This window comes from Drosophila mauritiana, chromosome 2L, assembly GCF_004382145.1.
Source record: "Drosophila mauritiana strain mau12 chromosome 2L, ASM438214v1, whole genome shotgun sequence".
Lineage (NCBI taxonomy): Eukaryota > Metazoa > Arthropoda > Insecta > Diptera > Drosophilidae > Drosophila > Drosophila mauritiana.
In genome coordinates this window covers 9,307,836-9,334,491 of record NC_046667.1, presented here as the reverse complement: position 1 = coordinate 9,334,491, position 26,656 = coordinate 9,307,836, and the positions used below count along the sequence as shown (strand labels likewise).

At 42.1% G+C, this 26,656-nt stretch overlaps 3 protein-coding genes across 9 annotated transcripts in view; all 3 read right to left on the bottom strand.

Annotated features, from left to right (window-relative positions):
- Positions 1 to 529: 529 nt before the first annotated feature.
- On the bottom strand, positions 530 to 19,547 carry LOC117145137 (solute carrier organic anion transporter family member 5A1). 4 transcript variants are annotated; one of them, XM_033310700.1, is made up of 9 exons: positions 19,259 to 19,547; positions 17,284 to 17,456; positions 6,880 to 7,117; positions 4,624 to 5,639; positions 3,689 to 4,543; positions 3,212 to 3,626; positions 2,999 to 3,150; positions 2,803 to 2,932; positions 530 to 2,736 (listed from the first exon to the last, which is right to left on the bottom strand). In XM_033310700.1, the coding sequence occupies exons 3-9, from the start codon at positions 7,047 to 7,049 to the stop codon at positions 1,887 to 1,889; spliced, it is 3,588 nt and encodes a 1,195-aa protein (XP_033166591.1). In that variant the 5' UTR covers positions 7,050 to 7,117; positions 17,284 to 17,456; positions 19,259 to 19,547; the 3' UTR covers positions 530 to 1,886. The 4 variants fall into 4 exon arrangements, with proteins under 4 accessions (XP_033166591.1, XP_033166668.1, XP_033166748.1 ...); XM_033310777.1 differs by having other exon boundaries at positions 19,317 to 19,547; XM_033310857.1 differs by lacking the exon at positions 17,284 to 17,456.
- Positions 11,048 to 12,082, bottom strand: LOC117145382 (collagen alpha-1(I) chain). Its single transcript, XM_033311053.1, has one exon. It carries the CDS (start codon positions 11,989 to 11,991, stop codon positions 11,113 to 11,115), a length of 879 nt encoding a protein of 292 aa, XP_033166944.1. The 5' UTR covers positions 11,992 to 12,082; the 3' UTR covers positions 11,048 to 11,112.
- Positions 19,548 to 20,357: 810 nt separating the features above from the next.
- The window catches only part of LOC117150986 (probable phospholipid-transporting ATPase VA), a 28,538-nt gene continuing 22,239 nt past the window's right edge, over positions 20,358 to 26,656 (bottom strand). For 3 of the 4 annotated variants that reach the window (XM_033318188.1, XM_033318197.1, XM_033318205.1), the window contains 13 exons: positions 25,195 to 25,375; positions 24,941 to 25,120; positions 24,756 to 24,880; positions 23,630 to 24,697; positions 23,231 to 23,562; positions 22,800 to 23,172; positions 22,544 to 22,711; positions 22,145 to 22,484; positions 21,885 to 22,070; positions 21,617 to 21,817; positions 21,361 to 21,548; positions 21,162 to 21,302; positions 20,358 to 20,975 (listed from right to left, as the gene is read on the bottom strand). In XM_033318188.1, the coding sequence (XP_033174079.1) occupies positions 20,927 to 20,975; positions 21,162 to 21,302; positions 21,361 to 21,548; positions 21,617 to 21,817; positions 21,885 to 22,070; positions 22,145 to 22,484; positions 22,544 to 22,711; positions 22,800 to 23,172; positions 23,231 to 23,562; positions 23,630 to 24,697; positions 24,756 to 24,880; positions 24,941 to 25,120; positions 25,195 to 25,375 (3,532 nt within the window). In that variant the 3' untranslated portion in view covers positions 20,358 to 20,926. The remainder of the gene's footprint in view (positions 20,976 to 21,161; positions 21,303 to 21,360; positions 21,549 to 21,616; positions 21,818 to 21,884; positions 22,071 to 22,144; positions 22,485 to 22,543; positions 22,712 to 22,799; positions 23,173 to 23,230; positions 23,563 to 23,629; positions 24,698 to 24,755; positions 24,881 to 24,940; positions 25,121 to 25,194; positions 25,376 to 26,656) is intronic. The other variant, XM_033318212.1, reaches the window with a different exon arrangement.

Below are 26,656 nucleotides of genomic sequence, written 5' to 3'. Positions count from 1 at the left end.
AGTTGAATTGCGTGGATATCGCTGGCAGAGTTACTTTGTTAAGTTATTCGATTGCTTGCGAACTTACTAAATCGATGAAATTTTAAGTCTTAAGAAATTAATTACCCCTAAGAAGCTTTTCTTTTTTCAACTAATTTAAACCCAAATAGATTAAAAAGTATTTTTGTATTAATACATCAGAAATGGTCATCAAAAGATAGGCTCGATAAAAATCATTTATTCTTGCTCATCTTGTTGCTTAAATAACAATGATAATTTAAATATTATACGGTGAATAAAATTTATAAAATAATTTGTAATAAAAATGTTATCTATATTTAAAGTACGTTAGGTTTGAGTCTTGGCTATAAGATAATTGAAAGCATTATGGTATGGTCACACCATTAACGTAGGTTCCTAAATCGAGCACTACCTGGTAGGGGCGCCACTGAGCCAAAATTTCAAATAACTAAATAATTCGCTATTTAAAATAATATAATTTTAAGAAAAAACAAATTGATTTGTTTATTGCAGTTTTGGTTTATTTTGTTTTTCATTTTAGGAGTCTCATTGTTTTCATTTCATACATGTCCTTATTAGTTTATTTGCAATATTTCTCTAAGTAAAAATATGTATTCCTTAAACACACTTTTTGAGTAAACATATATATGATATATATATGATTTTTTGCACCTAAGACTCACTTTCTGTAGTCTGTTTTAAAATCGCTCTTCAATAATGTATAAGTTATGTTGTACAAACACATATCCCGATACGAATTATTAGCTACGCGTAGGTACTTATTAACGTACAGTTGTATACATATATTTATTTATATGGATGTATCTATATAGTGCTCGAGGAGCTCTCTGCCTCCTTTCCTACTGTATGTGGCTGGTTGGTGTAAACATAGAAATAGTTGCTACTAATTAACCAAGATTGCATCACTTAGGACTACTGGGGTCTTGCACTCGGGCAGTGCGTAGGAAAACAACCGGATGGAGCGGTTGGATTCCCATTTCAGTTGAGATACTGATATTATCCTCGTGTATATTTAATTGATATTTTTAAGGCATTATCGCATTTAAAGTACATCATTCGGTTTTAAAATCTAGGCTAGACTTGATTTTCTCGCTACCATTAAAACAGGGAATTTAGGATTTTTCGTAAAACTATTCCAGACCTATTCTTCATTCGAACCCATCGCTTGTTTGTCCACAAAGATTCTCTAAATGATGTATTGCATAAGAATTACATTCAGCGTATTTTCACTTTCTATTCAACGTTTTCGTTAATTTTTGTTTTCTATACTCACAAATTGTTTCACAGCACAATTTCCATTGACAATGGTTAAATGTTCGGATTATTAAGACATTGTAATTCGCTATTCGTTTTTCTTTTCTTTCGCCAACTGATTCTCAGTCAATCGTTAAACTTCGAAACCGAGATTGCACAAAGTCGAAATAAAGCGAAACGTATGCAGCAGTTCAAACACTTAATCGACTTTTTACGGATCTACACTCCACTAAAATACAATACAAAATATTCCTATCACAACGATCTACTCCTACCCTAAAATATGCTAGTTGCTTTCTAGGATTTCTATTCTAACGCCTGGTTACATAAATATTATCTGCAAGGATTCGTAATCGTATCTGACTCGGATTCGAATTCTGGTTGAATGTTGCATATATCAAAAGATTTCTATTTTTCAGATGCCTTCTATTAGTAGATTTGAACACTCGGTCGTAAGTACAATGAGCAGCTGAGGGATGAGTCACTTCATCAGGAAACGGGCATGAACCACACACACTCAAAGTACGATGAGGCGATTGCCGCCAGGAATGGAGACATTGCTGATGTTGCCACAAATCGAAAATCCTAGCTTATAGCTACATGGCCTAGCACTAAGCACACGCGGAACGCTCCTCCTCTTCGTCGTCATTGTCGTTGATGAGCTCGTTTCGATCGTCATCGATCTGGATCTTGTGGTGCGACGTGTTTCGCGCGTGCTGAGGATGTGCGTGCCCTGACACTGAGCTGGAGGGAGCAGACTCCGGCAGCACTTGATAATTTAAGTCCTTGGAATTGGTTCGCCGATGTCGCAGCACACTTAGGCCTGTAGTGCTGGCATCCGTTACTACCTGACCCGAAGCAGGAGTTGCACTAGAAATTTTGGTGTTCAAATCCTTCGAGTTGTTGCGGGAATGTCCACGTGATCCAGCTCCACCAGCTTCTATTTCATTTGAATTCTTTAGCTTGCCCATATCCGAAACTACATTCTTTAAAACATTCACATTCTTCTTGGGATTGTGATGTGAATGGGGGTGTCGTAGGAAGTCCGCATCGAAGCGTATGTTATTGGGCATGTAGATTTGGTCGTAGCTGTGGTTTCGGGAGTGCTTTTTAACGAAGTGTCCGCATCCGGTGGTCAGCTCTTCGTCATCATCCTCTTCGGGGCAGTCCTGCGGCCGGAGTTGGTTCTGAATGTATCGGATGGGTTGACTGGGGTCGTGTAGGTCTGTCGAGTGATTGCGCGTGTGCGCCTGGAACTTTTTGAGATTCTTGTATTTTGTGCTGGCACCACCAGCATCCTGACCAGCCGCATCAGCAGGTCCGCTAGATGAGTTGTGATCCCGGGCAAAGCTCTTGATCATCTTCACGTCACAAGAGGCACTTCGGAAGTGTTTCTTAGACTTGGTCTGTGGCTGGTTGCAGGTGTTTGCCGGTGTCACCACATGACCGCATTTATCGTAGCTGCAATTAGGAAAGGAAATTAGTTAAGACCATAGTCCTTGAATATAAATGTGTGATAGGACTTACCAATAATCCATTTGCATGGTGCGTGAATCATTGCGGGAATGACGAAGTATATCTGTGGGTATGATCAGCTCTCCTCCACCACCAACAAATGCAGTAGACGGCTCGGCACCCGACAGCTTTTCTTCAAATACTGAAAATGAAAGATATATAAATTTATATAGATATAGATAATTAGTCATTTCGGCACTAAACTTACATTTGTCTAGGCTAATGATGGATCCGATTATTGGATCGCTGGCGTTAAGCGGCTTCGTTTTCTCAAGCTGCTTGCGCCTTCGCACCAGCCACCAATCCACCATAAAGATAAACAAGGCAATCAGCTTTACAGATGCACACAGTCCAACATATCTGAAAAAAAATAGATGTAAATAAAACTTATATATTCATATATTTTATGATATATCCATACTTGTATCGGAACTTTTCAATATCGTAGATGAGACACCGACCGCCCTTCTCGCCGCAGGACGACTTCCAGAGAATGCAAGTAGAGTCGATTAGGTTTCCGAACAATATGGGAGCCGGTATGTATCCAAACAGTCGAAAGATTACAAACTGCATGCCAAGGGCAAAGGAACGTTCCTCCTCGGATACCGATCTCAACACGATCATAAGCAGCGGCATCTGCGTAGACGCCACCAAAAAGGTCATGAAGAATAGCAGAATGAGGAACGGGTAGATGGTGCGGCAAGGCGTGGCACATGGACCGGCAGTAGCCACCGGAACCACCGTCACCTCGGCGAAGTTCTCGTTAGCACTGAGAGCCTGGGCTTGGCTGCCACCAGCGCCACGATAAATGCTGCTCGAGATGTTGGCGCGAACACCTATAAAATAAAAATTATATAAATATAATTGGTATACTTTATAGAAGTCACATCAAACTTACAGGCGCAATTGGTGTAGTTGGTGTTGGATGTGGATGAAAAGGCCGTGCAGCCGGCGTGGCAAGGACTAAAATAGGTAAGTCCATTGTTACCGCACACGGGTTCCACCTCACTGGTTAGACACTCACAGCCAAAGTTGCAGGCGGCTGTGAGGTTGACCTGGAAAGGCTGCTCCAAAGTAGATCCATGCTTGTTGCTGGTGTAGTATGGAATCGTGGTGCCAGCCATCTTAAGATTGTCGCAACCGAGGAAGAATAGCATCGCGTAACAGGCCAAGCAGATGACGTTTGTGATCAGGACAAATTGGACGGCACCCTTGGGCTTGAGTTGGAATCGTTTCAAGATACAGCCACCGAGGAAGATTCCAATACAAGCTCCAGGCACGGCGATCGAGCCAGTAAAGATGTTCGCCTGACTCTTGCCCAGGCTGAACTGCGTCTCTAGGTACTTGGGCAGAAAGACCACGAAACCAGAGACGATCATCAGCTCCATGCAGGCTCCAAGGCAGGTCACGATGTATACGGGATTCTTCACCAGACGCAGCATCGACTGTGGAATATCTTTGATGTCCTTTCCGTAGCCCGTGTCCACCTTGGGTGGCGCCTGCGACTGGTCCTCTTTGCTGGTCACGGCCACAATTTCCAGCTTCTTCACCTTGCCCATCTCATCCGTCGCCACAGTGGCTCTAGAGTTGTTAGGCAAAACTGGTTGCACTACGCTGCTCTTCCGTATCTTCTTCTTTTCGCGGGCAAGCACTTTGGGGAAGGAGAAGAAGGGCACGGCCACCACCAGCAGAATGACTCCGCATAGCAGAAAACCGCCCCACCACATTCCCACCCATCGTCTGTCGCCGGGAGCTGCAAGAGATCAAGTTTCATAAAGTTTGACTTCCTTTGCAGTCTTATTGCAAATGGATCCTAGGAGGGATCGTACTCACTGATTGATATGGTGGTGGAGGATAGCGAGTCCATGTGGAAAGAAAGCAGATAGGCACCAAGCAGGAATCCCACTACTGGTCCAAAGGCGCCCATGCTGTACATGAATCCGATATACATCGAGGAGCTCTCCGTCCGCACGTGATCGTCCACGTAGGTGGTGCCTAGCGTAAAGAGCGGGCTGCCTCCGCATCCGAGGAGCAACTGGGCGAGCACGAAGAGTAACACCGGCCCCGTGGTGGAGGCCTTGCCCTCCAGGCAGTTGTCCTCGCGCAGCGTGTGCGGCGCCAGAGGTTGGTTGGATAGTCCGCTGGACAGGCGACCCAGGTCCATGTCCTGATCTCTAACCAAGGCACTCTTGCAAATGTTGTCGCTGGTTTTATTGACGATCGCTATTCCCGGATTGGGTTCGCCCGTAAAATGCGGCACCATAAACACCAGCGAGCCGATGCCCATGATTACAGCTCCTATTCCAATCCACACGGGAATGTGTCGTCGGCTGCCCAGGTAGCTAACGAAGATCACGGTGATCACATTGCCGATCTCATAGCTAGAGGCTATTAGCCCCGAGTAGCTGGAGGGGATTTCGAAGCGCTTCTCGATTGTGGTGATCACGGAGTTAATGTAACCGGAACTAAGTGCCTGCTGCATCATCACCAGCAGCGAGAGCAGCACCACAAAGATCTTGATGCGGGCGAATCGCTGGATTCCATAAGGTCTGCAGTTGAGAATGCCGCAATCGCCTGATTGGAACTGCTCCTCGTCAAAGTCCTCCTCCGGATCAGCCGGACATTTGCCCGCCGATGCCTGTCGACTGTGACACTTCACCGTCACGCTGTCGGCCACCACTGGGGGTCCACCTCCTGGGCCGCCAACTGCCGACGGCAACTGATCCCCCGCCAGGTAGGACGTGGCATGGGGCTGGTTGTCCTGATCTAGGGCCGCATCTATACTGCTGTCGTCGCCGCTATTCGTCTCCGAGTAGAGGCCGGTCATCTGGTACATGGATTCCTGCCGCCTGCAAGTGAGATTGTTTCTGTGGTCAGATCAACAAGAGGGATTTGACAATAGGCGCTTATTTTTTGCATTTTTTAGTGGGTTTTTGCCATACCCCACCCCAAAAGTCGTCGAAAACGTTCAATTTTAACCTAATTTCCAAACATTTTATGACAAGCCGCCTGCCTATTGGGATATTGTTGGATATGGTCGGTCTAATAGGTTAATCTTTAATGGATGTGTACTATATGAAACTATCTATAGTTGTGTAAAGGTTTTGTGTTTAAATCCAAATGATGAGTTTCTTATGAGGACTTCATTTATTTCTACATAATACGAATATATACTAATGAATTAAACTAGGTTTGTAAAATTAATGTGAACAAATTTTGTAACCCTAAAACAAGTCTATTAACTTTCTTGCAACTTGTGATTTAATCATGCGGTTACGTCCTTTCGATGTTATATAAAAATTTGATTTGGCCCGCCTTGGCCCAGGGTATTTAAAGTTTCAACCTTGCTGTTGTATCGTGTGTCTTTTTTGCCAGCCGGCCTAGAACTTGGCGATGGACGGTCCAAGGACGCCCGAGGGCGAGGACGCATGGCCCACTCAATGTCAAGCTCTTTGGGCTGTTGGCCAACACACTGAACTGGCCCATCCCATGGCTCCTACCCACTCTGATTTCTTGGCTTGGCAGCTGCAACCACACAGCGCTGCGGACTCTTCCTCTGGCTATTTCCTGGTACTTCGGGAGTTCAGGACTTCCCGTTCTCGTTCTCCGTTCGACGGCTTTTCCGGAGTTCCATCGACTGGCAGAGCGCGCGGATGACTGCGGCGAGTCGCTAGTCGAGCCTGCAAGCTCACGTGCTCACCCTGGACTTGTTTGTCACGCTTGCCTTTTCCTTCCTGCTTGGGGGCCTTTGAATATTTCAAACTTGACCGACTCAACGTAATCGACTGTTATCGATTGGTTTTGACGGCACAAAGGCGCTGCAGTCTTATGAATTATTAACCCACCAAACCCGCCCATCCACGTGCTACTAAACGTGCCCTCAGAAGTTCTGTTTCCCCCGCCCACATTCTGAAGCTAATTATTGATATGGCAAACAATATTTGTGTTTGTTTGCCCAAGGCAAGTGTCAATGGTAAATAGTATTTCCACAAAGCTTGGCCTAATGTCTCAAAAAATACAAAATAATCATAACGAATACAAAGAAGGAAGCTAGAAAATGTCAGCTGGCAACTGCAACGATTTCCTCACCTGTGACCTTTGCGATTTGCCGTGCCGGCATCGTTGGCAATGTGGCCATTGCTGCTGCTGCTGGCGGTGCCTGCTCCCACATCTGCCACGCCCCCCAAGGGTGGAGGCGGTGGGTCGGATTCCTGTTCGAAGGAGGGATTCGTATACTGCTCGATGTGCTTGGCCGACATTGTGTAGCATTTAACCAACTGGCAGCGCAATCATTCACTCGGTCAATCGATCAGCTTTGAGGCATATCCTGGAACAGAGAGAAGCGGGATAAATGGCTTACCATGGGAGTTGACTTTCAGGGTTCAGAGTTTGTTCCACGAAACTGTCATTAGGGACTTTCACACAAACACACGGATGCCTACACCCACACACAATCCCCCATGGAGTACAAGTCCACAGTTGATGACGCCGACAATTACTTCCTGAAATGCTCGCCCCATTGCCACACTAATTGAGCCCAAACAGAAGAGTCGCTGCAACATGCGACCAAGATGGAGTGAAAAAAGTAGGGGAGAAAGATAATTACGGAAGGCGGTGACCCAGCCACCACCCACCTAGTACCGCCATTTCTCCTCCCACATTTCCACCCATTTCACTGGCCCAGACTTCCGCAGGACGAGAAGGATGCTCGCTGACGCCGTCTTCTATTAAAAGCAAGCTCTACACTCAGCCACTTGTCCATGTGAGCATGATGGCGATGTATGCCCATCCTTGGGTTGGCGGAGGATGTCCTTATTCGAGATGCAATCGTGACGCCATACTGATTGTTTTAAAGCTGCAGAAAACTGATTCAAGGGATCAGTGAGAACGCATTCCATTCCATACAATGAATATTAAAAGTAGAAGACATTCTAAAATCGATACCAACATTTAAAGGTAGAATATTGAGCGAGATGTCTGACTTATAGGAACTTGTTCATAAAAACCCTGAAAAGTTGTATGTTAAAGATGTTATGCTTCATTTGCTCCGTGACACGACGAAAAGGAGTGAAGCCTTCCCAATCCTTTGCAAATTTATGCCCCATTCCCATCTCCGATAAATGCGTGACAAGACCGCACAACCGAACCGCTCATGGAAGGGCTAATGAAACTGCAATGCCCTCGTCAAGATGCAAAAAAGATTCCGATGGCGTCGCCATTGTCATCGCAATAACCATCCGGGTGAGAGCAGTAACAGTTGCTCACTTTGTCGGGCGATTTTCCTTTCATTAATATGCGATACTGCCAAGGACCAGCAGCTATGGCTACATCAACAATGGGGGGCGACGCCACTTGAACACGCCTCCTCGCACGCATTCGTTGAAAGGGAAGAAATTTATCGATTTACTAAGCCTTGCAGCTCCGTAGAAATATGAAAATGAAAATCAGCAAAAAGCTAATGCCGGTGATTGTGCTATACACAGCTACTTCTGCTGCTTTGTGGCACCTCTCTATAAGACAGTCCCTCCTCCTCCAGCTCCTCCTCCTCCTCCTAACGAAGCTGGGAACCCATGCAAATGGCGACTAATTGAGGATTTACTTGGTGGCTCACCCTTATGGTTGGATGGATGACCGCTTAAGTGTGATTTAGAGGCTTCCATTTGTAGGAGGCACTGCATTCTGGCTGGTGTGCACCAATTTACCCACTGGCCAGTTAATCAATTATCCTCATCCCAGTATCGAATCCGTTCTCCCCCGTTGACCCACAAATGCTGCCGCTTATTGCTTCCATGTTCCACATTTGTTCATTTTGCCTCCTTTTAGGTTTTCCATTTTTCTAGAGGCTTTTGGTGTCACAGATGCAGCATCTGTCCCAGGATAAAAAGAATGACGAAAGAGCCAACTTTTTTGGTTTACTTACTTTGCCACTCTTCTGGCCAATTGCCAAATATAAATTTTACCCTGTTCCCGTTGAGGTAGTCGCGATTGTAGCAGGAAATGTTTACCCCAGAGATCAGCTAACTGAACGAACAAGCTTTAATGATGCCACTGCTGCATTACCTCAATAATTGGAGCACAATCGGAAATGTTTTCATTAATCGGATCTATCTCGGGAAATAAAAAACATCGTGCAAAATATTTCCCCTTCGAGCTATAATTTATCGAATGTATGATTGTCGCAAACAACTCTCGCATGAATTGCACAACGTGAGTTAATTAAGGAGCGACATGGAAGGTGAATCAACTCTTTGGGTATTAAAGGGCATTACATAAATGGAAGTTGTCCCGAAAATTGACATCATTTATGAAATTTTTCATCGGCAAGAGAGGACAGGATTTCTAGGGTCCGAGCGGTGAAAGCGGTCAGTAAAAACCCATCAAAATGAGTTGAGTTCGCATTTTTCGAATATTAAACATAATGCAGGACAGCCAGTGACAGGTGGACATTGCATAATTATAAAGTGACATGGATTATGGAAACAGCTTTTGAAACAAGAAGCCCTTAACAATTTAATGGAAAAGTTACCTAATTGAATTTTACAGCACTTGAAATACTCATTTCCGCAAACAAGTTAATTTTTATTCAGAGAGCGTAGCTGATTTAATATCACTGTTTTTTATAGTGCACATTGTGGCCTGATCTTGATCAATTGGCATTAGTTCCGTGCTCACGCCCTTTTTGCGGGATATTCCACAGACCATGAAGATGCAGATCACGCACGGTTTCCCCAGTACGCTTCTGTCATTCTTTCTCTAAGTAAGCCCAGAATTATTTCTATATATTTCTGTGTCTGGAACAGGACGTTGAACTTCCGAAGACGGCGGAGAGTGAATGACTAACGTAATTAAAATAAAAAGACAATAAGTAATCTAGACGACACATTCGAGAAAGAGGAAGATACAGCAAGTGCAAAGCTGAAAGCAAGATTTATCTCATGCGTTCCTTGGCCAAAATGGTAAAGGTCAGTCGGTCCGAGTTGGAGCCAGAAAGCCTGTCATAGCCAAATAAAGAAACTTGTTTAAACTGGGGAGATTTGGACTCGGGCTGAGTCATTTACTGCCCCTCTCTCCTCTTTTTTCTGCTGTTCACTTGTTCATTCAATCATCAAGCGGGCCGTCAAATTCATTTTTAGAATCTTAATGACATTTTTCGAAGAACAATCAAAAGTAAATGGAAAGTGAATACAAGTGCATTACCATACTCGATTCCCAAACTGCATATCTGTGAATTTGTATGCATAAACCAGGTATACAGATACATAAGCGATCTTATGCGATTCGCATACAGGAAGTTAAGTTTACAAAACAAGTTTTTTTCGAGCGCGGTTTCTTTTCTTGTTTTTGTTTAGCTTTGTTTTTACGATTTTCTGCTGTTTTTTTTTTTTGCCCAACCGATTTCTGTGCTAGTAGATAAAAAGCTGCAAAGATACTTTTTGCGCTGGAGTGTAAATTTCCCCATAGAACCGAAGCCACAGAAATGTTTCGATCGTTAGCAACTAATTACGGAAAAATTATTTCTTTGCTGATACAAGTGCTGAGGAGAGATGTGTTGTTCAAAGTTGTTATATATTTTTCCTGATAAGAGTCTCTACACTGCGCAAGATTTCCTTCACAAAAGTGGAGAGAGAAAAACAAGTGGCGAAAAAGATACAAATGGGCATTTTGACTTTTTTAGTCCGGAGTAATTATGGCGAAACACTATAACAACAGTGCGATAAAACTGCGGACGTGTATCTCGAAACAAACAATTAGATTTCCCATGCGCACAGTTACGAACATTTCTTAAGGTTGATAAGTATGGCACAGCGATCTTATAAGGCTCCGGGTTATTTACGCAGCTGTTTGTTGTCAAATTTAATGCCGATTACTTTCAAGGCAACTTACTGCGGAATTAGAACAACAATTAGACCTTAAACTAAACAGATAAATATAAATATAGCTTGATAAATTTCAATTTAGTTATATTTGAAACAGTATTGAAAATTATTTCAAATACTCTTTATAGTTCAATAATACATAGAGATAAGGATTCTTCGTATTGAAATATAAAACTTGGAAATTGTTGATACGAGTTTGTTTATTTGCTTGAACCTCTGACCTACATTCATAGACTACGTAATATGTTACTGATTAATACAACCATATATAGTACCATTATAAAGTCTTTATTCAACATGATTTTAAATCTTATTTAAATTATTTAATGCTCCTATTTCAATTTACTAATTTTTCAACTAAAAAACAAATTTTAAAAGCATTACATAAACATTGTTTTAATATTTTTCATTCATTGAAGTTACACTTTAACGTCATTTTGTAAAGTTAGCGTTTGTGTTTTATTTTAATATTGTTGATATTTTTGTTGGTGGTTCCTCCAGCGGAGCCTATAGGTTTTCCTGCATTTTCTTTAGCGTTTCCGCCAGCTGGTTTTCCTACAGGACTTCCAATCGGGTTCTCTCCGGGACGTCCTTTCGAGCCATCGCTATCACCTCCAGGTTTTCCCTCTGGACTTTCTATTGGTTTCTTATCCGGACTTCCTGCAGCAGCTACGACAGAACTACCTCCTGGCTTGCTCTCGGGAATTCCTGCCGGTTTTACTTCAGGATTTCCTTTAGAACTTTCTACAGGCTTATTCTGAGGACTTCCCCCAGAGCCTCCGCCAGAACTATCTTCTGGTTTTCCTGGTGGAATTTCAACAGGATTTTCTCCAGTAGCTCCACCTTCAGCAGCTCCACCAGAACTACCTTCTGGTTTGCTCTCCGGAATACCTGCTCCTGGTTTTGCTGCAGGATTTCCTCCAGAACTTTCTACAGGCTTATCCTTAGGACTTCCACCAGAGCCCCCGCCAGCACTACCTCCTGGTTTGTCTTCAGGTCTTCTCCCAGATCCTCCGCCAAAACTACCGCCAGGTTTCGCAACAGGACGTTGCACAGGCATTCCTCCAAGACTTTCTTTGGTGCCACCGCCAGAACTTACTCCAGGTTTTCTTCCCGGTATTCCCACAGGCGTGTTCCACGGTGACCCAGGTAAGCCCGGAGGATTCGGTTGGTTCAGAACTCCCTTAGGCACATATTTTTTAACATCCAAGTTTGGAAGACAAATCTTAACCAAAGGGTCCCACTGTAAGTTCGATGGACAAGTCGGAGTCCTAAGGTATCCGGTAAACGAAGGGGGAACTGTAGGAATCGGTTCTAAACCCATAATACCACGCGTCTTAATTACGACTGATTCGGATTGCGATTTATCATGGCTTTATATGCCGCATCAAGTGGAATAATACCATTAACTTTGCATTCCGAGCATAATTAAAAGATAATTGCTACAGTTTGAAATGTCACATGGCAAATTTTAAAAACTTATATAAATTTGAAATAATTTACCTCAAACGAATTCTAAGCATATATATATTCTATGTTTGTAATAAACGCCATTCTGTTAAATGTTAATATTCTTCGATTTCGTACAAAAAGGCTTCATTGGGTGTATCGTTTCTTTGAAATGTTTCTTCGTTCCCGATACTGCCAAATGGTTTTGTGAGTACTCAACGGGTTCTTTTGGGCCACTCGAATGCAACCTCAAGTTTCCAAAGCCCCAAAGGCTTAGCTTCGTGGTTGGTGCAACTCGAATGCGTTTCGTGTAATTATTTGGCTTTTGGAATTCGACAAACTCGTTTTAAGCTTTTTGTTTTAAATTACTTCGCATGGCGTTGGCTCGGATCGGTTTGCTGGTGTTTGGCTCGGTTTGGCCCCAAATGAAAGGGGCTTCCGCGAAGTGTTCGAGCCACCCACCCAGATGTCTTGCCAAGCACAACAAAGCACCCAAATCGGTGTGAGTTAGATGGAGTGGATCGGATTACAGGCCAGCACAGAGATTCAACAGCAACGGAGTGCCACATAAGCCTCTTAGTCAGCTCAGCTCAGTTCAGTTCAGTCGCGTCGAGTCGAGTTGAGTTGAGTTTTGGCACGAAGAGTGAGTTTCAATGGAACGGAGCTACAATATCTGTAACTGGGGCTGCGACTGCGACACATTTGCCATTGTTGTTGCTGCTCTTAATTGCACAAGTCGCCAAAAGTCACATGTCACCGAATGAGATGCGAGATGTGCCAAGAGTGGCGGGAAACTGTGCATTAATTTATTGCCCAAGATCTCATCCCATCGCGAGTGCCTCATAAGGTGGCCCCCATTTGAATCATCGCATCTCCCACCACTGGAAAGTTCGCTGATCTTGCCCCTTTGTCTCCACTCACACAGTGCTGACCTCGATTATTGGCCAGGGTACAGCTTTGGCCTCTCTCACGGTAATTGATCGATTCACGATCTGGTCAAGACTCAGACTCAGGCTCCAAGAAAGACCGATTCTTTGTCATAATTACGTTCCGGCCATTAATCACATTGAGAGAAATGTCAGGGAACAATGTCAATCAGTTTTAATTTGAAATTATGAAAGACATTACTTTTACATATTTTTTATTCGCGGTTGAAATGGGACTTACATAGTAACTTGCAATCATAAGATATTTTTAATCATGCTAGAAAATATAAAACAAGAAAGCTTTAATCCAATTTCTTCAGTTTAAAGTAAATAAATCAGCAGTATTATATCTGTATAATACAATAGAGGAAATACATTAAGTTCCATCTATAATATCTTTCCGTGTGCTCATGAACATTGGACATTTCTGCACTGAATGGCAGCTTTTCAAGTGGGTGTGTTTCTGCAAACCGGTATCTGTATCTTTGGCTACATATAGATCTGCATCGGCTGTATCGCATTGGTCATTGGTACTCGTTAGACCGGCTATGAAGGCCGTTTCAAGAAAAGTGCCACCAACTCAAGCGGAGTGACACAGATAAATCCTGAGAATCAACTAAGCCAGATAAGAATGTTATTCAATCGTTTGCTGACATTACATTAGCCAAAATGCCTTAACCTTGTTGCTGAGTAAGCATCATTGAAAGTTGTTGATCAATCTGGGAATCTTAAATTGAATACCAGTTGTACATACATTTGCTAATTTCCCGCTGCAGTTTGACGTCACAGGCTCCCTTACAATAATTCAAACTCGCAACAAAACTCAATATTCAAAGCAAAAAAAAAAAGGCGTTCGCTTGTTTATTCAACTAAACTTTCTGCAGCTGATAAAACAAAAGACACTTGCCTGGGAAACGAGAAAAGTGCGATGGGGATAGGGGGTTTTGGATAAAGGAAATGAATATATGGCTCTGGGAAGCCAGAAGCAAACAAAAACAGTTATTAAGCCAACATTTGGCTGAAATCATTTCACGTACCAGTTCCCAAAGCTTGGCCATATTCCTTTATAGTCATTATATACGTATATATCTGCCTGTGTTTGCATCTCGGGGGCATTTGACGCATGTTTGGGAATTATAAAGATGCGGAATAATTAAAATAGAAACAATGGAAGCCGCAACAGGAGCCATGCGTCAATATATCTGAGATAAACACGCTGCAGTGCCTGAATAAAATATGCCCATCTTTATATGACCATATATATATAAAGTAGACTACTTTTGTTGGAATAAACTGCATGTATTCTATTTTTAGAAACATCTCCACAGAGACAGCTTACACATTTCGGTCTCGAAGATAATACAAATGTGCTAAACAAGAGCTTATTATATTGATTTTCTGTCAAGGAATGAGTAACCACTGCCTTCACTGTCAAAATATGATAAAAGTGTGCTGTATCTATCTTAGTTTATTGAATGTCAAAGGCGTTCATAAAATGTGCAAAGCGTCCGATCGACTTGCGCCCATCGAACAAACGAAAATAACTCATACGCCATGTTGGTTTCCGGGGGGTGTAACAGAGTGGTGGGCAGAAAATGCCGTTGGAGGAGCGACTTGGCAACGCGCTGTATGCTCAAAGATTAAAAATAAGTTTTACCACAAAAAAGCAAACACTACAAACAATCACGGCCACGTCGTCTGCTCTATGTTTACCCGAGAATCAGAAGCAAATAGTCAACGAGCTGATAATGAAGACAAATCAACAGAGCACATATGAATGTGCATACATAAGATAGATATGTACGTATGTGCCACCTCTCCTCAGATCAAAAATGTTTTCAGCTGGAATAGATCGGATTATATTGGGCAGCATCATCACATTCCCGAAAAGAGCTTTACATTCGCTTGTTTGTTTGTTTTTTCTGCCAGTTTGTTTAACTTCTTCTCGTCGGGACTTAATCTAAAGGGCGGGTTTATCTAAAGGCAAACATCGGACCCCAGAAACTATGGGATGAGAGAAGTCTTTAGAAGAGTCTAACGGAGAAATGGGAACAAGCATAGCTTTTGATTCGTGAATATGTATGACTACACCAAAGCAGCTCATTAAATTCGGCTAAGAAGCTACCGAAAAAAAATTCAGGTTCGAATTTATAAATAAAAAAGAAAGTAAACAGAGCCCAGGCCAACATTTAAATTCAAATCGCATAGGTAGGAGCACCAAAAATGCTTAAATCAAAATGGAAACTTTAATTGCCATTGTTTTGAAATGAAAATAAAAAATCGGGAAAAGTGGAAAGGCACATATATATTTGGGCTAAACTTTAATTTGCGTGTGCAGGCAGGGCGAAAAAAAAACACACACAGATTGGAACCGACCTAAAAACGCCAACATGCGACACAGTGAGACCAATCAAAAAATTACAACAGGAAAAGTTGAAAACTACACACGAAAAATTAAACAAATAGGTGAACGAGTGAGCGAGTGAACGAGTAAACGAGTCGGCGAATGAATGAATGAATGAACGAATGAATGGATGGGTGGCCCTAAATCTCTGTTCAACGCAATTTGCGAGCAGTCGAGGAAGAAAAAACTAACGTAAACAAAAAACACCAGTTTCGTTGTGCTGGGCCTTTTCTCTTACCGACTTTTGGTGAATTTACTAAAATGGTTATCATTGTTGTTATTCTGCTCGACGACGCCATACAACCGAAATTTGTATAATTTCTGATCGCCGTTGTTTTTTGCTGGCATTGTTTAAAAAAAAAACAGCTTTCTCCGCCTGAGAATGAGAAATGAAAACAAGAGTCAATGACGAATTTGAGAAATTTCGTGCGTTTTTTGTCTAGTTACCCTAAAAAAAAACTTGATTCAGTTGCCGTGACTGCTTCCAACAAATGGGGCAGTTCCCCAAAAAAACTATTATATTATTTAGGTACTTTACCAAATCTGTAAACATCTGGACAAATAGCTGAGCTGTATACATTTTGCCAATATTTCTGGGGCACTTTGTGTGTTCGTTTTTTACGACTTTTTAATTGCTACTTTGAAAAGAACATTTAAGTGCCTTCGGTAAACAAAAACGACCATATTGGGGGAGGCAATTTCCACTTTTCACAGTCTGCCCAAGTAAACATTCCGTCTCAACTTCTTCAAGTTTTCTGCCGACGTTGTGTAAAAAGTTAATTGATATTTTCGTTCCCTTTTAATTGCAGAACTATCCATTCCCTTCATCTGCGCCGTCTCACACAAAATTAATCAATTTTCAAGTACGTTTATGATGTAACAACGTCTCGCGTAGCTTTCAGATTATGAAAACTTTTCCAACGATGACTTTTAAATGAAATTATACTCAGTGCTCGCTTAAAGCCGTAATTAGACGATATGTGAAAACTCATTCAGCGCTTGCACAAAAGCCAAAGCAATCGGAGCTTAAGACGAAAACATTTCACTGGCGAAGATACAAAGATACATGCAACCAAATGTACATAAAACCAAATGCATGGCGAATTGAATGTTGGTATAAACGAATTAAACGATATAGTCGGGAAATTGGGAAACAATATAAAAAGTTTTAACGGCTATGGAAGCAGCTGCTGAATGCATCATATAAATTATTCTTTAAATCGTACTAAAAGAAATACAAAAGGAGCCACATTCAATTAGCAGCAGATAGTCAAGCGAATCTGATAAATTCTTATTAAATTCAATAAACTGCTAACTATCTTTTTGGCAAACAACGTACCAACAAGTAACCTTTTACAAAAAAAAAACACAAATCGTGTCACAAATCGAATCGGAATGGGATCGGAGGTCCTGATTTTCGGCTTAGGTTGAATGCCCTCGTGGGCAAAGTTTTACTGTTAGGAAGCACTTAAGTCCTGCCAATCGCTGACTTTGCAATCGATTTTCCCACCGTCGATTTTTCGACCATTACATCGAACTGCAGTTTCAGCTGTTGAAGCTTTGTTTCAGCGACTTTGATTGATATTGTGTGACACACTCGGCGATTCGATTTCAATTTTCGTCACCATGGCAGTTAAGTTTCAGGGGTTTTGGGCGAAAAATAAGTCACGTAATAAATATCTGGCCATCTGGCCCATTTGGCCTATTGCAATGCCAACCAACAACTTGATTTCATAGGCCATGTGTGTGGGAAGTTGGCAAAACCCGTTGACAAGTTGTCAAAACGAGCGAAAGAAGCAATCGCAAAATCAAAACAAATACTTTCGTGAGGACTCACCTTCAACTTGCTTTCCTTGCGTTTCCTCCTTGCCTTCAAATTTCCCGACGACTTTTCATTCAATTTGACTGTTCGTTGAGATTATTTCGCACACTCGTTTGCTGATTTATTTGTAAACACACACAAGAGATTCCTCTAATTATTTCGCATTAAAATTGCACATATTTGTTTTGCTGAAAATTATTGGATAATTTCGTTTACTTATTGAAGAATAACAATCGCGCGATTTGTCTGTTTCTCTCTCTCTCTCTCAAGAGAGAGCGAGAGTTTAAATGAGACGTTGCTTTAACCGGTTTACGTTTGCTTGATTGAGAGAGTCGAGCTCAAACACCGTTAGATAGAGAGCGTAACGCGATCACCCGATTATGTTTATACCCCAATGTTGTTGGTGTTTTACCCGCCTGCTTTTGTTACGTGCTAAGATTTGGCAAGAAAACCCAGCTAATTGGGGCTACCAACAGCAAAAGGGAGCGTGAGAGGGACGAGGGCAGCAGAAAGAGATGAAACGTCAGCGCCAGCCAAGCGCAAGAAACGAAACGAGACACACATACGAATATTGGGATCACACATCAAGGTGTATAAGTGCAGGAAAAATCGGATAAAAACAAATCTGAACACCTGTCTGATTGTTACTAAAAACGGACAAGTGAATGTATTTATATTATTTTGCAACACGGTGTTTCAGAATTATGACTTATTCTTTAAAATCTTACTATTTTAGTGCTAAGCTACATAAGCTACATCATAAAACGAATCGTTTTTTCGATATATTTAGGAAGTTTTAATTTTGGTGCAAAGTTTGTGATGCTAGCTTAAAGCATTTGCGACATTTACTTAAGCAACTCATTTCAAATACCCAATTCCATTGATTTCTTGGTTGGATTGAATATTGAATATTGACACGAACTTGTCACACTCAATTTTAGAAGAGCTGTGAGAAATCCAGCGAGCTGGGATAGAAAAACCAGTTTTTTCGGGTGTTCAACTGTTAATTTCGAAGATACTGCATCATTCTCGGAGAGTAGAAATACAAAAATCTAAGAATTGGCATCCAATTGGAATATGATTTTGCGATTAGCATGGCTCTGTAAATTACTCGAAAATGCCACAATCTATCTGCGCTTCTATAGTACATATAAATGTAAAAATGTGCGTACTATGTGTGTACTATATATACCTACATTTGTACCTATATCTATACTTGAACACATGTGTCAATTGTACTTAGCGTGCGTTTTTATTTTTTTTCTTGCTTATGAGTTGCTTTGGTCTGGCAATGAACGATTATGCAAAAATAAATCAATTGAAAGGCAACAACGAAGAAAACACGAGAAAACGCCACAAAGGAAAACTCAGTGGGGGAGCAGGAGAGTCAAAAATTGGGGGAGGGGGAAAAGGGAATCTGTAACAAGTGCTTTAAAAGGAAAACAGGTCTCTCCCTGAAAAGAAAACTATTCCATCGTCTTTGTCATTCTCACACTAATTTTTTCTGACATTGAATTGCTGTTCGAACATTGAAAATTTGTTTCGTGTTTTTGCAAAATTATAAAATTGCATTTGGACTACAGAAAAGGATAAACATACATACATATGTTGTAAATATCATTTTGATAATATATTTATGTCATCGCCATCTTAAAAAATAATTTTTTATTTTGCGGCACGATTGAATAATTTATTGTTGCATTATGAAAGAACAACAAATCGTTTACCACGCAGAGAGAGATGGAGAAAGAGAGAGAGAGCAACCCTGTAATCCCCCACACACACACCGTTACCTGGTGGCTATGTAGAGCGAGACGAGACGAGTCTGGTCGAAAAGGGACGGAGGAAGATGGGGAGACAGAGCGACGGACGGCAACATAAGAAGACGAGACAGAACAGATGTCCGCACACACACAAACATACAAACAGGTGAGAGGCACCCACACACGCATGCAGGGCAAATAGGAGATTTTATTTTATCACTCCTTACACTCGTATTCATCAAGGACCTCTTGCGCTCTTATCACTTCTTTGTTTGGGTTACTGACCCGTAATTGCACGTTATTTATGTTTGATCACACCCACACATGCACTTGCCCGCCGGAGCGATTCTCTCGCGAAAGTATCACAAAATCAATTCAACACTTCTTCGTTTGGCTGCCACGAGAAAGCAACAAAAAAGTTGGCTCAATCACTTCGACGCGAATTCGTTCGGTTCAATCTCAACCGCTCAAAATTTTACCATCCGTCGAATTCGGATTTCAAAAGGCGAATGGTGATAAAATGAATGGGGAAAAGACAGAGAGCGATTGTTCTAGGGATGGCACAACTGTCGATATATCGGTATTTCAAGTCTTCTTTGTAAGTTTTGAGGAATTCATAATGTATTCAATATAAAGGGAAGACCAAAATTATAATGATATTTGGAATATAAAACGATAGAGCGAAACATAAGAATTTTATAAAAGGCATCGTTGTGGCTTTCCTATTTATCATCACTGTTCCGGTCTTAGCCTATACTCAAACATTGTTTTTGACATTTAGTGGGTGCACAAACCCACATAATTCGACACCGTAAAATATGTACATATGTAGATTCCAATGGCACACATCCTGGCATGTTTTTTTAAACGCTTGTAGAAAAGATAACTTTTAGATGATTGTCTGAAATCACCGAACATATTGTTGATAAATTTAACTCATAAAATAAACACACTTTAGCTGTTTTTTTTAGGTAAATATACATTTATTTCATTTAATGATTTCTTGCTTTTCAACAATGTAAATATTCAGCTAACAATTTTTGCTCTCTGGAATTCATTCTGTTAACAAACCCAGTTAATTTCGAATTGCATTTAAAGTTTATCTTATTGTATTCTTTTTGAAGAGGACTACAAGTAGGTTAATTGGTTTAGTACAACTAATAGATTACAACAATCGATTATTACAACTTGTCATTGCATGGTCTCAATAAAAAAGTAAAAAATGTTCTTGTTCACACAACAAACTAAGAAACAGAAGGTGAGAAACAATTCTGTCAATACTTGAATCAATGCAACTAACATCTAAGGTCTATAGGTTTGTGTATGTATATATATCTTATGCTTAGGTATATCCTTCATGAGTGTAGAATCACAGCCTTATCATCGAACTCGCAATGGAGTTCTGTTGTGTTTGAATTGTCAAGTATTTCTGTTAGGGTGATACATCTATTAGTCGCTAGTTTAAATAATCGTACACATAAATAAGCATTGTATTTTCGCTTCTATTTAACAATAGTCGGTTAGGTTGGGTTCAATTCTCGAGCACTTCTGGCTCCCTAATTTTATACAAATAAATATGTAAACTATGACATACATGCAATTGTGCAATTGCTTTCATTCTAGTGTTAAGGCAAACAGTTTAACTAATATTCAGATAGATAACTCGGAAATCTAAGCGCTTGCTCAATCATTCGCTAAACAAATTATTTGAATTGCTTACTAAGTACTTTTAAGATAAGTGGATTAACTAAACTAACGCAATATTATCAATAATCGGTGTCGAAGGCCACATATTTAGAGCGAAAGCACATGTGTACAAGTTTTAGGGGTTGCTAGTCGTCTTCCTTATTTTAGTTGCCGCTGAGATAGCCGAAGAATTGCATTTTGGCGCTTAATCAGGTAATCGTTGTTATAATCTGATTCTTAGACCCATAATCGGTGATTCTGTAAAACGGCATGAATTTTTTGTTGTTTTAGGTACGAATTGCATCAAAGAATTGCGCAACAATGTAGAAATAAAAAGACACAAAATCAAAAAAAAACTAATACATGCTCTAAAGGGTGTATTCAAATCGTGCAAATGAAAAAATTGCAACTTGCTTGCAGATCAAGTATTTTGTGCCTTTTTACCTATAGATTGATGAGGCTGACGTGGAGCGCGACCAAGTAACTAACAAACCCTCACCTCTGCTGCGCTCCCGTTTGCTTTGCAGGATAACTTTGGTGCTGTCGTCGGGACACAACGAAATACGCACTGTTGTTAGGAGCAGGCTGTAAAAATAAGAAAATTAATAAAACGTTTAAAATTGAATTTAAATTGCATACTAACCGTGGCAGAACTGCCACCACTGTGGAGAGCATTATCACTAGCCAGTGAACAACGGAGGCAAAGCACACAAAGATGACCCAGTATGAGGACCGGACTCCGAAGCAATTCATGCACACAGAATCGTAAACGATCGCAAAGAGGTAGAAGGAACCTAGGCTAAGCACTATGGATAAGACATGCAGCACAGTCTGAAAAGGGAAATACGAAAATCTAATAAGCATACAGATAATTTGTTAACCTTGTTGAATAAACTCACCCAGGAACGTATTTCAATGGCACAGTGTACGAGGTTAGCAAAGAGACAGGATGCCGTTATCGTCGTACCGAACTCCCAGATCCCTACATCACTCTCCGCATAGGCGCACAGCGCCACGAAGAATATGACCAGGCTCTGATAGAGGGCATCCAGTAGTATTAGCCAGAAGTCGTGTGGTCTATAAGCTACGCCCAGTCGACCCTGAAATCGAATGGATTCCCAATAGTTAATCATATAGATTATGAATACAACTTGCTTCCCAACTCACATTTTTGTAGAGATATGGATTTTTTAGCAGGAGATCTTCGGGCACACGCTTGTCGTACACTCCAATGGCCAATGGCGGCAGCGAGGTGAATATTAAATTATACAGCATCAAGTACATCTGATCCATCATCACTTGGCCAGAGAATCCACAGTACAACTGGTACCAGAATATCAGAAAGACAAAGGCCTGGAACAAAGGTATATTGCAGGATTTACAGTTTCCGTTTTATATACTCAGATCTTAATAAATCTTAAACTTACAGCATTCTTATAGAAAAAGTATAAAATCATGCGCGCCAATCGATCGTAGCACCAATATCCGTGCGCCAAGAGCAGGCGCTCCAAGTAACGAAAACGGGGTAGAGTGAAATCAGCGGCCATAACGGCCTGCATGCCTTCTTGACCAGAGATTCCAACGCCCACGTCGGCCATCTGGATCATGGACACATCGTTGGCGCCATCCCCGATGGCCAGGGTTCGCAGGTTGAGCTCCTCCTTAACCACTTTGACTAGGTAGGCCTTCTGCAGCGGAGTGGATCGGCAGCAGAGCACCGAAGCGCACCGCTTAGACAGTCGCAGAAAAGGCAGGATTAGTTTGGACCTGCAAATTGGTAATGCAATTAAATAAGAGGATAAAAATACACTTTGTGCCTGACTCACTTGGGATCTAAAATAAATGTTAAGGTCTTTCCATCCACTACCAATGCGCGTTGTTTCTTTCTTAACGACTGGCCATAGCCCAACGAGGACGTTGTCTTGTCATTCTCCATATCAGTCAGATAGAAATTTATGGCTGTTTCAGCAGCATCGCGGGATCGTGCTGTTAACCTAAAACGATGCAGGAATTACAATTAGATACGTCAATGTTTAAATGAAAGGCGTTGTGGAAGCACTCTTAATTTATAACTTTGCTTGCCTTATGAGCTCCATTTGCTGGGTAAATAACTTTGCAGAGTAGGCAATATTTATGGCCGTTTCGGGCTTGTCTCCAGTCAGAACCCAAACTGAGATCCCCGCGGAGAGAAGCGAGGCTATCGTCTCCGGCACTCCATCCTGTAGGCGATCTTCGATGCCTGTTGCCCCCAACAGGGTCAGATTGCTTTCCAGCTTCGCGAATGAGTCACGTAATCTTCGTTCGCGGTTCTCCAACGACATCTCGATTTCCTGATGCCGCGCCCACCAATCCGTATAGTCTGCAGAGTTCAGAGTCCGTTTGGCCATTACTAGGATGCGCAGACCTTCGCGGGCATAGCGATCAAGCTGTTGCTGGGTCTGTTCTCGCAATATGCCTAAAATCAATAAAATCGGTCATTAATTATCGGAACAGTCATGTGTAATGCCACTCACCTTCGGGACTGTTATGCGAGCAAGGCACCAAGACGGGCATGATAGAGCTATCAGCGCCCTTGGTGTACAGCACAATCTCCTGACTGCCAATCTGGCGAACCACAATTGACATGCACTTGCGACTGGAATCAAAGGGCAGAACCTTGAGTATCTCGTACTCCCTTGTGGCTCCCGCCATTGGCATGCTGACCAAAATCTGGTTGGGACTGCGATTCAGTAGGCAGCAATCATAGCTATAGGCAGCATTCACGAGAGCCAACTCATCAGGACTCTCGGCTTCGTAGAGCGGTCGCCCATCGGCGGTTCTGTAAATCGTTCCCGTTTTGGATGAACTGGAAATTATAATGGCAAGCAATTAGGGTTTATCTTTTGATAAAATCAATAAATGATGAAACTTACGGCAACTTCATTCGCTTTCCCTGAGTTTTGGCATTCAGAAAGGTCGCTATACTCGTAATCTTGGAGTTAATGACTGCCTTGGCCCTACCGGTGGGCGAAATACTGTTGGAAAGGGACTTGTTTTTCATCGGCGGTGATGGTGATTCAGACTCGGAATTCGGTGACGATTCAGCCGAGCTGCTGATGGGCGAAAGAGTTGGCTGATGGCTCTGAGCCGGCAACGCAAAAAGGAGATTGGGAGGTGGAGAGGGAGTCACCGATCGTGATTCAGCCAGCCTGATATAACGATCCGCTGGAATGGACACTACTTGCGGCTGTGTCGCAGGTCCATTTATTATAGTCGTCGTTGTGGTCGTAGTTGTGCTACTGGCCAGCAGCTTCTGTCGCTGCTTGCCGTGCTTAAGGTTCGCCGGGCTGTTTCCTATTTGCTGCACTTCGATAATCCCACTGGCATTCATCATATCTCGATGAGGGGCGGCACCCACGATAACCGTGTTGCAGATAGCCAGTACCACGAGGAACTCTTGAATGCGCTGCGCATGAGGTGTGAGATATGTTCCTTGTGTGAGTTGTGCCATGTCGCTATTCAGATTATCATTCGGAATCAGTGGTGGCGCCGGTGCGCCCGGCTTAGAATATATCTTTTCAAGCTCCGAAGGCGGATGATTGTAATCCGATCCATTGACAACGCATCGTCGAAAGATCATCTTGTTCTCCGTGAGAGTACCTGTTTTATCTGTAAATATATGCTGGATCTGGCCCAACTCCTCGGTTATGTTCATCGCCCGGCATTCCGTTTGCTTGTTAGTCTCCGCATCGAATAAATCGACATTGTTGTGGATGTGAAAGACCTGCAGGATCTTGCACAGCTCGATGGTCACGTAGAGCGACAGTGGAATCATCACCTGCAGGATGACGATGTACGTCCAGAAAATCCACATGCTCTCCATATTGGCAGTCAGTTTATTCGGTGGCAAATAGGGCACCGGGAAATGGGTAAACGAGCTCAACCACATTCTGCATCCAATAGCGCCAACAACGCACAATATCAACAAAATTATCACACACCTGAAAGTTAACACACCATTAATATATAATAAGATATAAATCCAAATATTTTACGTACCATATCACATCAATATTCATTTGCTGTTCCACCTGGGATCGCTTGTACCTTGGACCACTATTATTTAGCATAGACTTCGTTTCATGTCCCGCATAGACTACAATACCCTCGATATAGTCCGTATTCTGAAGTGAAGATAATTCAGATAAAAGAATGTATATTGCACCCGGCAAGAGTTAACCCACCTTCAGTCTGCTCTCTCTCAGCAAAAGGCACTCGGTCGATATGGGCACACGCTCACCAGTTGGATGTATTAAGGCCCCATGGAATCTATATAGCTTCGTGGTCGGCGCATCCGCTTCCACGCGACTAACAAACTTGCTGGGCACAAAAATGCTCTGCATCTCCTCGAAGCCACGTACAACCTGCGAAGAAATGACAAATATCTGTAGAATCACGTAGAGCTAGCTACTGGGTTAGCTAATTGCCGGGAACTCACCTCGCGCCGCTTCAGATTCGTTTCACCGTCCAAATCGCAGGTGTCTATGTAGCACACCCCTTGGGGGTCGCTTGTCCGCAATAGCAGGATGTCCGCCGGCACCGTCTCGTTGTTGGACAGGTGGACAATGTCCCCAACACGCAGCTCCTGCCATTTCACCTTCTTGTACCGCTCCGTTTCTCTGTAATAAAAAAAATAATAATACAAATTGTTGTAGAATCGTTTTAAGTCGATTAAATCTTCAAAAGAAAAGATTAATTCAATTATATATCAATAACTACCGAAAAAATCTACAATAAATCTATATATATTTTTTTACATTATTTCTTAAAAAAATGGTTTAAAGTAAATATTTGAAAATGCCAAAGAATCGAGCTGCAGTTGGCTTTCAAAATGTCAACTTCTGGTCACGAAATGTCGCTCTGGCTGTCATACCTATACAGATATAAATTTCAATGCAATATTCATGAAATGCTCGTCATAACAAAAACTCAATTATTGTCAAATGAACACATTGATGGTCCGCCACGCAAGACAATTTACATGCGAGTTAAGTTGGACTGGTTATTTGGTTAGTGGTTTAGGGTAGGCTAAGGTCAGGGATTGGGATAAGTGCTTTGTTAATGGAGAAGGTGTGCCAAGTGGGGAGACCAGCTGTGGCTTGGCGGTCAGGGCTCGCATGTGGGTGGGTTATTAAAGTAACTAGTAAATTGCGAAATAATGTGCCACCACTTGGCCTCGACCTTGACAAAAAGAAGATGACGATGAGGAGGCGGCGAGTGATTGCTGGAGTTTCCCCCCCTGCATCACCGAGAAAGTATTCCTCTCTGTGTGGTTCATGGTTTTTTTTGTAAAATTTCGTGGGTCGCATGTCAGCTCGTTTTGGGAATCACGTAGTGTCGTCATCTTTGCCCTGCTTTGATATTTATGAAAGAGTCCGCAAAGAGAGTTTGCCATGGGAATGGGCAGGAGGAAGTGCAAGGACGGGAACAGACCAATTCCATTTCATTCAAGTTCACTCCGTGCGACGCGAAATTGTTATGGTTGGAAAATGTAATTTTTAAAAGTCGCGTGTCCGACCCTCTGCCCTGAACTTTCTGTCATTGTGTGTCCAGTGTCCTTGCAGTGCTAGAATCCAGACTGTGGCATGTCCTGTCAGCCTGCTGCGGCAACACAGCTACAGGAAAAATAAAATAGGAAGGAAAACAGGTCGGCGGTGAAAGCTTTTGCTTTGGCCATCGTTCTAATTGGGTCATTAGCAAGATTGCACATTCTAACGCAATTGCCAACGTCCCCTTTTAGCCCCTTTGTGGCCATATAATTATATTTGTTTTTTTTTTATTGTGCTGTGTTGTGTTACCATTTTCGCCGACCAACTCTTGTTTCTGGCCTGGCAAATGCAATTCCCTAATTGACAGGTGCTGACGTTCTGCAAGCCATCGGTTCGGTTGACAGAACTGCG